Source organism: Mesoplodon densirostris, chromosome 8 (genome assembly GCF_025265405.1).
Source record: "Mesoplodon densirostris isolate mMesDen1 chromosome 8, mMesDen1 primary haplotype, whole genome shotgun sequence".
NCBI lineage: Eukaryota > Metazoa > Chordata > Mammalia > Artiodactyla > Ziphiidae > Mesoplodon > Mesoplodon densirostris.
Window position 1 is genome coordinate 14,051,187 of NC_082668.1, and position 12,269 is coordinate 14,063,455.

Genomic DNA, 12,269 nt, shown 5'->3' on the forward strand with positions numbered 1-12,269 from the left:
TAAAAAACAATCTATTACCTGCTTATTACTCTGTAGCCAGAATCTAATAATCAGCCTTTTTAAGAGATGGACAAATTACATTGCCAAACCTAAATTGCTATTTGAGGTAGGTAACATGATTTGAATTGATTCTGATGATCTTCTAAAGAGGAAGGGAAAAGGGGAAAAAATGATATGTTTTGTTTAGAGTATTTTAGGGTACGCTTTATAGTTGCCCAATCTTTTCGAAAGTATTTAGATTTTTAGAACTTTTAAGGTGTCCTGTTTAGTTATTTCTAAAGGAAAAGAAAGAATATAGAAGATTCATTCATTCAACACATATATATTGAGTTTCCACTATCAGTAAAACCCCACGCTTGAGTTGATATGCTCCCTGCTCTTTTAAAAGGATGTGCCTACTTAGGGGAAAGCTGGAGGGTCACCTCAGTTACTAGAGTTCCCTGCGTGAAGCTGGGACCCTAATGCTTTCAGTTCATAGGCAGACAGCATGACAAGGACAGAGTCACACTGTCACTCCAGTGGAATGATGCATTTCAAGGCCCCCTTTAGAGATTCTGATTCAGTGAACCCCTTGTGGGACCCAGGAACCTGCATTTTAATTAGCAAGCCCCATGGACACAATACAATTTGGGCAACACTATCCTAATGATTTAAAAGTCTTTGACTAAGTTGACTGGGCTCATTTTTTTGTGTGTCTAAACATATAACAGGCAGAGATGGCAAGATAAAGGCTGAACAAGCAAACATAATAAACGAATAAAATATGGACCGGGACATTGCTGTTTGGAAAAATTAACCAGCTCAGCAAATGTTTGCTGGATATTCAGCCTTCATCTTTGAAGCAGACTGTGTCAGTCTCCCTTTCTCAAGGGGATAAGAAGTGGGTAATTTGAAATCAGTGTTCTGAGATAGGTAGTTTTTAGGGGGGAAATGGAGACTTACTAAAACAAGCAGAGTTGTAGCCTGTGACTTTGAATTTGCAAAAGGTCATTTCAGCTTAGTTTTTGGACAAAGAGGAATTGTAGTCATAATTATAATAGATCTTAATGATCTTCTTAGAGTGAGTGTGTGGGCTGGAACAAAGAATGGCGAATAATTTTCTATGCGTAACATTTCCAAAATGCCTAACTATATAGGAGAAATGTTTATGTGTTTGTAAAATGCACTGGCTTTCTCAGAATCAGAGAAATCACAGATTTACAAGGATATTTAAGGGTCCTCTAGTCCAACCCTAATCCTCATCTACTTACCACCAGATACAAGAAACCTAGCAAATAAATTCAGAAGGAATTTGATTAAAACAGAGCTCTGTGATCATCAGAGCTAAGATAGCTCTCCAAAACTATACTTGAATAAATCAAGATAAACAAGTTGTTATTATCAACTATCATGAATGTGATTTATAGATTGAGTCAAACTTGCTGAGAAAACTGATTTTTTAAAAACAAGTATTTGTTAATTACTTACCCTCTGTTAGGTGCTTTATAAGAATCGATCCTAATAAAGGTGGTATTATTTAGACAGATAAAGAAATAGATATTAAATCACTTAATTGAGACCTCACAGTTAATACCAAAATTCAAAACCAGGTTTGTTTGACTCCAAGACAGAAACAGAAACACCATAGAAAACCTCTGGAATGGTGGTCCAGATGTGATTTTTTTTTTAAAGGCTTCAAAGTCTGCAAATATCAAACAACTCATAAATTAGTTGAATAGACTTTTTGAGTCAGACAAATCCAGTTTGAAATCCTACTTCTATCACATGTGGGATCTTGGGCAAAAATCTGAGCCTCTCCTTGCCTCTGTGATCTATAAAATAGGAATATAAAATCTCATGGAGTGCTTATTAAGATTATATGTAAAGCACCTAGTAGAACAGTATCTGACAGGCACTTGGCACTGCCAAAACAAAAAAGAGGTAGTTCTTTACTAGGTTGTACTATTATAAGAAATAACCACCTTCATTTTTGGTCAGTGGAATTCAGGATTAACATATCTCAGGTTTGGTGAAGCCCGTGGCATCTCGTGAACAATGTGTGTAATGTGCGTGAATGTTTATCATGGTTACACATAGGTACTATCCATAGCAAGACAGGGCAATAAGACAATGCACATTTGTCCCATTGAAACCTCCAGATTAGGAAATGTAGCAATAGATATTATGAGAGAGAAATTTCTAATCCAGTCTAATATACTGAGGGTTCAGTTGCTAAATCAGAGATTCTAATAAACAAAATGATTTGACAAAAATCATGTTGGAATTCAGTACTAGTTCTAGACCAAGAATAAAGCCCTGTAGCTCCTGGTTCAGTGTGGTACCCTCTGTTCGCATTTTTTTTGGTAAAGAATATACATTGGTTTGGCAGTTTTTATCAAGAATCTTTAAATTACTTTGAGTACTCTATCCTAAGAAAATAATCCAAAATGGGTCAAACTTGGGGGAACATGGGAGGACCAAATTCATGAAGAAACACTCTGAAGCATTTTTTTCTACAATGGCACAAAATCTGAAGTAGCCATAGTAACTGCTCACTATGTCATCTCCTATAAGTCTTTGCTCAAATGTCACCTTCTTTGTAAGACTTACCCTAACCATTCTATTTAAATTGTTCCTCCTTCCCCAGCTCTATCCATCCCCCTTCTTCTGCTTTATTTTTCACATGACACTTAGCATTTCCTGATACATTACACAATTTACTTATTTTTGTGTTTGTTGACCAGCTCTTCACAGGGGCACACTTTTCAAGAGCGCATGAATTTTTGTCCCTTGTTCACTGATGTATTTGCATCCCCTGGAAAAACACCGGGCACACAATATGGGTTCAATAATGTTTATTGACCAAATTAATGAATGGATGGTTTCCAAAACTAAGAGGCCAGGTTGGTAAATTAAGGTATGAGACTTTATTCTACTTATTTAAAGTGGTCATAAAATTTAGAAAGCAAAAGTTTAAAAATCTTTAGAATATACCTTTAAGTGAATAAAAACAATATTCCAATTCAAATATATACTTAGAGGAGAACTAGGTAAAACTATGCACCAGAAAAAAAAAAAGATTGAAAGGGAATGCAAAAAAGGGGTGGGTTTTATGCTTTTTGTTTTCCATTTTGTATCGTTTGAGAACTACAGGAAAGTGTAGAGAAAGGAAAGTAAGTGAGAGAGGGTGGGAAAGAGCTGTGATCATGAATGTTTTGCCCTCTTGGGTTGGGATGCTGTGGATCTTTGTGCTCCTTGCCTGAATTCCTGGCATCTTTATCGAAAATGAAGATGGAACTTTTTAGCCAGGGAGCATATCAAGGTCCAGTTTTCCTTTTATTTCCAGAAACATGTGGTTTGCACAGTTGGCTCAGGAATTGGCAAGTTAAGAAATTTAATTTTAGCTAAACATTAAGTTTTGTTCATATCCCTCTTCTGCATCCAAAGTCGGTACACATCCCCTGAATCCTCTTTGACTATTATCCATATCCATTTGTCATGTTGTTGTTCTGTTTTTTATCTCTTCTTTTCTCCTGTCCCCTGCCGCCATTCCCCCACTCCTAACTTTGTCCTAGTCTCATGCATTGTTTGCCCTCAGTTCCCATTTGCGTCGGGGTGTTTCCCTAAACAGATAAAGCTATGGTGCTGAGGAAGTTCAAGGCTAGAGAAATCCAGTGCGGCTAAGGACCCCTAACCCTTCTCCCTGCCTTTCCTGTGCATCTTGAGCCAGGTGCCTGCACCCTATGATCTCCACCCACCTTTCTGCACCCCCCTGTGAGCCACTCCCTCCCACTTTCTGTTTCTGCAAAGACAGTGCCCGTGCTTTCTTTGTCCTAACCCTTCCACACCTTGAGTAATGACTCTCATAAAGAGCTCTCATTTGCTGTCCCCTTCTTGGTTACAAAGACGATCAGAGGTCTTATCTCTCACATTGCTGTAAGTTTATTACTCCTCATTTTTTCCCACTAATGCTAGAGGACAGAGTCTCCTTATAATCCTGGTGTTGCTGTTTAATCCCCAGATTTATGTAATTTTAGAATCTAAAGGAATCTTAAAAGCCAGCTAGTGAAATCTCTATTACCTCTGTGGTCAGTACTGTGCCAGGCACAGGGTTGGTGTTTGGGAAGTATTTGCCATGAGTAAATACTGTAAGCTCAGCCATCATGAACCACTCTAAGATAATTCTTTTGTGCTATTAACATTGTTTTTTAAAAGTTTTTTGGTCATCTTTTATTCACATATATTTATAAATTTGATGAATAATCAGGGAGAAGGTTGGGCTCAGAAGGCAATGAGGTAAAACTGAAAAACTCATTTCAAGCTGACAGCAGGGTTGATATAAAGAGGAAAAGGATAGGTTACTGATGCAAGAATAAGAAAAAATGGGCTAAAATTATGATGAAAGGGTGGCATATAAATAATAACATATTTCACTGCTAAGAACTGTTAAATAAAGGAAGGGTTTCCAAGGAAAGCTGAAGAATGATGATACTTGAGGTTAGTGACATATCCGGTTATGATTCAGAGGATGATTAAATTAGGCTTTCCTTAATGGAGAAAAAATAGAATAAATATGTTAAACAGTTCCTCCTCTAAGAGTCTGGAAAGGTTAGATTTTCCTTTCACTGGAAAATGAAATGATTTTAATGCTCAAGCCCCTTATCTACCTTAAAATTGCTAACATAGCTACCTTAACATTAACCCGGAGATTATGAGCACTGAATTCACTGTGCTTCTTTATCAAGACAGCTGCTTTTTGAATGATAATTTTTAATTGCCATTGTTTTCCTTTCAGGCTTGTAAATTTTACAGTTCCCAGTGGTATGTGGTAAACTACAAATATGAACAGTATTCTGGAGACATTCGACAGTTACCTCGGTAAGAACCTATTATGATTACTTCTTGGGTTTTTCCATATATAAGCTATGTTCCCTAAATTCTGCCACTGTTTATGAATACATGTATGTTAATCTAGTATCAAGGTATGTTTTACAAAATTTTAAAGTAAAAGTCACGATGGAACATTTTCTTCAACAGTGTATTGCTTGTAACCTCACAGAATTGGGGTGAGAGATACATATACTCATTTAGGTTTTGAACAAAGTTTCAAAGTACCATGTCATTCTTTTGTGAGCTGTCTTTTCAATAGCAGATACAAAAGAATTTAAAAAGTAAAATTGGGACCAGAAATTTTTTCTGACAATATTCTGTATATGGCATTCAGATTTGCCATTGGTTTCGTGTATTTTCACTCTGGGATATCAAAGGGCACGAAAATAAATAACCTCCACAGGAATGATAAATGTCTAAGAACAGCAAAAAGGAAAAACAAACACCTAATATTTTCCGGATTATGGGGAAATAAAGTCTTTAGGAAGAGGTGATATTGTTCTGCAACTGCCCAAATGTCACCTCTATAAAGAATTTGCTCACTTGACCAACTACCTGACCTAGAGTAGTCATTTATTCTGTGTCTGTGTCTCCCACTAAAGTTAAACCCCAAAAAGGGCAGGGACTCTTCCTCGCAGAATCCCCTGCAGGCCTAGGAGAATGCCTGGCACATAGTAGGTGTGCAATAATTACTTATTGGATAAGTAAACTGAGAGAGTAACAAATTTTAAAATATAATAATCCTGGATGGGCTTGGAGTTGCTTAAATTCAAAGAACTGCAAAGAACTGGAGCCTCCCAACACACTGGTTCATCAAACTAAAATGATGCACATCATCCAGAAAAAACACTTAAGACAGTCAAAAGTTAATTTTTTATTAACACTTCCCTCAAGTGAAACTTTGAGGTCATACACATTGCATCTAACGTTTTAATGGACACATGGTTTAGACTTGGGCACCATTTTCTAAGATTTCCCGTGCCCCCAGAAACATCTTTTCCAGACTGGGATACTTGGAAGTGCTGCTATCAACTCCTGGATGCAGAATTTGAAGTGGAGGCGGTGATATGGAGTAGCTCTGGGAAGGTGACATTTGGACTCAGATCTGAAGGAAGCGTAGCTAACAGCACTGCAATCTCCAGAACAGGGTTCCCAGAGGAAACAGCAGGGGCAAAGGCCATGAGGTGGGAACCAGAGTGGTCATTCGAGCAGAATGACAATCAGTGGGGCTGGACCTAAGGGTTGGCGAAACCATGCAACTAGGCAGGGGACCTCATGGGTCCTGAAAAGGGGCTGGATTTTATTCTCATTGCAACCGAAGACTAGAAATTTGTAACCTGGAGTGTGACATGATCTGGTTTACCTCTTTAAGAAATTACCTGCTCTACTCTATGGAGAATGGGATTGTAGCAGTGAGTATTAAAAAAAAGAAGAAAAAACAAAGAGAAGCAGGCCATTTCTTTTGGAGTAGCGTTACTGTGAAAAGCAAAGCAATGTTCCTCTAAAACAGCAAGTCTTTATTCAAAACAGTGACGGTTAACTTTCACCAAATCTCTGAACGTTCCTTTAGATTCTGGTCACTCCTAAAAGATAACTTCCATAAACTTCATGTTGGGAAGGTCTCATCACAACCTAGGCCTTCATGAATAATTATTACATTCAGAATGTCTGGGCCTTAGTCACACACTTTTTGTAGCTGCAATTGAAAAGCAAAGCATTTTTTAACATCGAGACTTCTTCTTTCTAAAAACAGTTCTGAGAAGTGGTTACAACTTGTAAGCCATATCCAAGCACTTGGAAGACTGCATATAAAGGGAGAGAGTGTAGAAAGGGGTGTTCAGCTGCCATTTGGTATAAATGCCTTCCTGCTGTCCTTAGGTCTATTGAAATCTTTAATGGCTTTATCCCCATACACTGTTCATCTTTTCTTGTATTTGTGATGCCATAATGAAAAATAAATTAATTTAAAAATTCACATGCACTATATTCTTCCTCTATGAAAACAATAGAGAAGACACCTCCAGTCAGAACAGGGTCTGGATCTCATTGTTGAATTGGAATTCTTGTAGAGCATGAGAAGAATTCTCATGAGAAGAAATGCAAAAGTAACCAAAATATTGCTGAAAATTTCCCCGACTTTAACTAAAGGATGTGGAAGTTGATACCAAGAAAGGGAAGCATAAGACTGCCACTAAGTAAGAAACTGTAATGAACTCTATATGATATGTTCAAAATGAAAATCAGAAGTTCTAGAATAATCCTCATGTATCCCCTGAATGAATGAAGACTGTAACATTGAATAGTAAAACTATTTTTTAAATGATTTTACAAAGCTAAACATTTCCCACTAAAGACTACACATATTTAGGTCAGTAGTGGGAACATAATTTACTTGGGCCTTCTGAGACTATTAGAAGTAAATCATTTTCATACCTCCTGGATTAGAAGAATTCTCCTATGTCTGCTACCAATTTAAACTGATCATTTCTTTTTATGGATTGCTGAGGCTTTAAAATAAAAACTTGGAATTATGGGGAAGTGAAAAAAGATATGTGTTTATCTCCCTCATTTTTAGTCTTTAAATTTAAAATTGTGCTATTATTCACTCTTAAGAACCTTATTTTTTTAGTGTCAGTTCATAGGAAGATATTGGAGAGAGACTTTATTTCAGGCTAGAATGTAAAATGTAAAGACTTCACACATTAGAAATAAAAATTGGCACTGAAATTGGTGTTCCTAGGAAACAAGAATGTCATAAAAAAGTATGATGTCTAAGGAGCCAAGAATATACAATGGGGAAAGGATAGTCTCTTCAATAAACATTGGGAAAGCTGACAGCCACAAGTAAAAGGATGAAACTAGACTACTATCTTACACCATACATGAAATCAACTAAAAATGGATTTACTACTTGAGTATAAGACCAGAAGCCATAAAACTCCTCGGAAAAAAACACAGGCAATAAGCTCCTTGACATTGGTTTTGGCAATGATTTTTTTGGATCTGACTCCAAAAGCAAAGGCAACAAAAGCAAAAATAAACAAATGAGACTACATCAAATTAAAAAGTTTCTGCACAACAAAGGAAATCATCAAAAAAAATGAAAAGCAACCTACTGAATGGGAGAAATATTTGCATATCATATACCTGATAAGGGGTTAATACAAAAAAATATACAAAGAACTCATACAACTCAGTGGCAAAAAAGAAAAAAATAGCCAACAACGATCTTATTAAAAAATAGGCAGAGGATCTGAATAGACATTTTCCCAGAGAAGACATACAGATGGCCAACTTGTACATGAAAAGATGCTCAATATCACTAATCACCAGGGAAATGCAAATCAAAACCACAATGAATTATCTCCTCACACCTGTTAGAATGGCTATTATCAAAACAACCAGAGATAACAAGTGTTGGTAAGGACGTGGAGAAAAGGGAACCCTTGTGCACTCTTGGTGGGAATGTAAACTGGTGTAGCCACTACGAAAAACAGTATGGAGATTCCTCAAAAAATTAAAAATGGAACTACCGTATGATTCAGCAATTCCACTTCTGGGTATTTATTTGAAGAAAACAAAAACACTAATTCAAAAAGATATATACACCCCCATGTTCATTACAGCATTATTTACACTAGCCAAGATACAGAAACAACTTCAGTGTTCACTAATGGATGAAAATGTGACATATATACACAATGGAATACTATTCGGTGATAAAAAAGAATGAAATCTTGCCACTTTTGACAACATTCGTGGACCTGAAGGGCACTATGCTGAGTGAAATAAGTCAGAGAAAGACAAAAGCCATATGATCTCACTCATATATGGAATTTAAAAACAAAAAACAAAACCAGAAAAAAAAATAGCAAGCTCACAGATACAGAGAACAGACTGATAGTTGTCAGAGGTGAGGTGAAGGGGATCCAAAAGGTACAAACTTCCAGTTATAAAATAAATAAGTCATGGGAATGGAACGTACAGCTTGGTGACTAGAGTTAACAATACTGTATCGCATATTTGAAAGTTGCCAAGAGAGTAGATCTTAAAAGTCCTCATCACACACACAAAAAAATTCTTAGTAGCTATGCATGGTAACGATGTTAACTAGACTTACTGTGGTGATTATTTCACAGTATATACAAATACAGAATTGTTATTTTGTACACCTAAAACTAGCATAATGTCATCTGTCAATTATACCTCAATTTAAAAAATGTGAAACAAACAAAAAAATATGATGCCACAGATTTCATTAATCCGCAGGCTAAAATACAGAGATAAATGACATACCTAAAAGTTTTACCACAGCTGGGTGGATATAAAGAAGAAAATTTCATAAAGTATATTTTGTGATAGATAGAAGATAAATTAAAATGGAACCTGTAGGGCTTCCCTGGTGGCACAGTGGTTGAGAGTCCTCCTGCCAATACAGGGGACACGGGTTCGTGCCCTGGTCCAGGAAGATCCCACATGCCGCGGAGAGGCTGGGCCAGTGAGCCATGGCCGCTAAGCCTGCACATCCAGAGCCTGTGCTCTGCAATGGAGAGGTCACAATGGTGAGAGGCCCGCATACAGAAGAAAAAAAAAATGGAACCTGTATATTTGGGCTGATTTGGAACCGAATTTTTTTTAAATAAAAGAACACTTCTTGAGTGTCGACAGTGAGCCAGAATGTGCTGGGTGCCATATGTACATTATCTCATTTAACATTCATGACCCCACAGAGTAGAAACTGTTTTCCCTGTTGTATAAAGGAATGCAGAGCATCGAGAGGGTTAGTAACTTGCCCCCAACCTCATTCCACTCAAGCATCCCCACACTCCTTATATGATGTATAGGAGGTAATTTGGGTATAGAAATGAGAAATAAGACTGACCAGAAATGAAAACTAATGTTGGGTCCAATCACCGGAAGGTGAGGCCCCTTCTGAGCCCTCTGTCTCTGGAGCCCAAAGGCCCTTAGAGACCCACAGTGGTCTTGGGGGAAGAATTTTACCTTCAACAGGTAAAATTAAAAATTTTTAATGACATCCAGAAGAGAGAAAGGTCATGCTTAATGGCCCTGCAGATATGAGACTGCGTAGTGATGATGGTTACTTAAAGACAAGGAGGCAGTGCCCTGTGGGTCAGTGGGAAGAGGGACGGGAAAGAAGAGTTCTCAGTAGCACCCATGTCTAAACCCTCCACCAAGTGTGCTCCAGGGCATTTTCTTACAAGGCTGACCTCCCCTCTTGTCTCTCTCCCTCCCTCACTGTGCTCCAGCCCCACCAGTGGTCCACTCTTGGATGCTGCAAGCCTGATTCTTCCTCAAGACCTTTGCTCGCCATTCCCTGTGCCAGAATGATCTTCCCCCAGATCATCACATGGCCGGCTTCTTCTCATTCTCAACCAAAATGGCCATCTGTGACCACCCTTTCTAAACCTGGCTTCTGCCACCCCTACCTGGATCACTCTTTTCTCTTCTCCTCTTTAATTTTCTTCCCAACCATTTTCATCCAGGGAAATTACCTTGTTTATTTATGCTTAATTACCCACTCTCTCCTCCGTTAGAAGGCGAGTTTACTCAGCTTGGGGATTTATCTTCCAATACATGGTTGTCATTATTGCAGGTCTTCTATGTGACAGGTACTATCTGGAAACTAGATCATTTAATGATGAGGAGGAATGGCCTCCAAGAATTAACACAGCTCTCAACTCACAGTGAATTTGATCAAGCAAACAGATTTAAGAAAAGCCAGCAACGAAATATGGGATGCACATTCACCCATCCCACACCCCTAGATATGACCTATATTGACACTCCCTGGTCTGCACATTTTTTTTAATGAACAATAAGGTCTGCATGAATATGACTAAGGATTAATGTAGTTGGTTGAGTTTTGCTAGTGACCTCATTGGTCTTATCTATCATACCTTATGATTTATTTTTGAGTCATAATACTTAAGTGAAGTGTAAAGGAAAACAAAGAAAATTTGGTTTTATGCAAGAGTTTGGAGACCTCACAAATTTTAATACTGTAACATTTGGGAAATTAAAAAATTTTTTTTTTAGTATTTGTATGAAGCTGTCTTCTCTCTTTTCAAAATCATCTGTCCTTCAAAAATACCAGGGGAAAGTTCTTGAGAAATTCATACTCACTATTTTCTTTGAGAATAGTTATATATATATTTTGCACAATTTCTTAAAAATTTGCTTAGTATTAAAAAAAATTCAGGAAATGTCATTTTTCTTCAACACCTTTAAAAAAATAACCCCTATATTTTACTATGCAAATTTTCAAACATACAAAAAATCTTGGAAAACTTATACAATAAACACCCATATTCTCACCATCTAGAATGTATCTTTTACATTTTGCTGTATATATTTTATGACATTATGCATCCATCCACCCATCCCTCTTGCCATCCACCAGCCAGTCTTATATTTTGACCATTTCAAAGTGAGTTTAAAGTACCAACACACTGTCTGCTGCCTTTCTAAACACTTTAGAATGCATACCATTAACTGTAAACATATATGTTTACAGTTTACTTTTCTTTTCTTTTGAGGGAAACTTCAGGAGGTGAGACACAAGTCGTAAGTGAACCACTGGATGACTTTGACTATGTGTACACCTGTGCACCTGAAACCCCTACTGACATAAGGCACGTTACCATCACCTTCAAAGAGTTCATTGCTACCCCTTCCTTGTCAGTCCTCACCCCTACTTCTCTCTCTCCCCAGAGACAACCACTGTTCTGATTTTCTTCACCACAGATTGCTATTACATATTCTAGAACTTTATATTCTAGAACTTTAATTTTTGGAATCATGCTATATGTATTCCTGTGTTTCTGACAGGAAACATGCTTCTTTGACTCAGCATGATGTTTTGAGTGATATCCACATTGTTGCATGTATCAGTAGCTCCTTTCCCCTTCTGAGTAACATTCCTTTTGTGTGTGGATCTACTATAGTTTGTTTAGCCATTCTCCTGTCGATACAGCATTTTCAGCTAAGTTGTGCATAAGTCACTTTAAAATCATGGACTTTTGTGAAACTTTGGCTATCATTTATAGGCTATCTCAGTTGTTATTTTCAATTCTCTGATGGGAGATTTGTGGAAAAACCCTCACAAGTATTTAACCTTATACAATGAGATTCATGAAAACCCTATTTTGTTTCCTTAATTGTTTGTTTTCTCATTGCTAGTTTGGAAGGATGTTCCTTCTCTCCTTTCTTTACACTTTTATAATTATCTTTGCAGAAATGAGAGTTGGACTGTGGAGCATGGCCTCTATTGCAAGCCACAATTATCAAGAACAAATGCCCCTAAAATTATTCTTTGGTAAGAAAGAAAAGAAAGGATAAACCATGCTGGCAAAGAGGACAGGGTAAAGAATTCAGAAACG

The 12,269-nt window shown here is 37.3% G+C and overlaps 1 protein-coding gene across 8 annotated transcripts in view; it reads left to right on the forward strand.

Annotated features, from left to right (window-relative positions):
• The window catches only part of DOCK10 (dedicator of cytokinesis 10), a 288,876-nt gene that overhangs the window by 161,783 nt on the left and 114,824 nt on the right, over positions 1–12,269 (forward strand). For all 8 annotated transcript variants that reach the window (XM_060107388.1, XM_060107385.1, XM_060107391.1 and 5 more), the window contains one exon: positions 4,775–4,857. In XM_060107388.1, the coding sequence (XP_059963371.1) occupies positions 4,775–4,857 (83 nt within the window). The remainder of the gene's footprint in view (positions 1–4,774; positions 4,858–12,269) is intronic.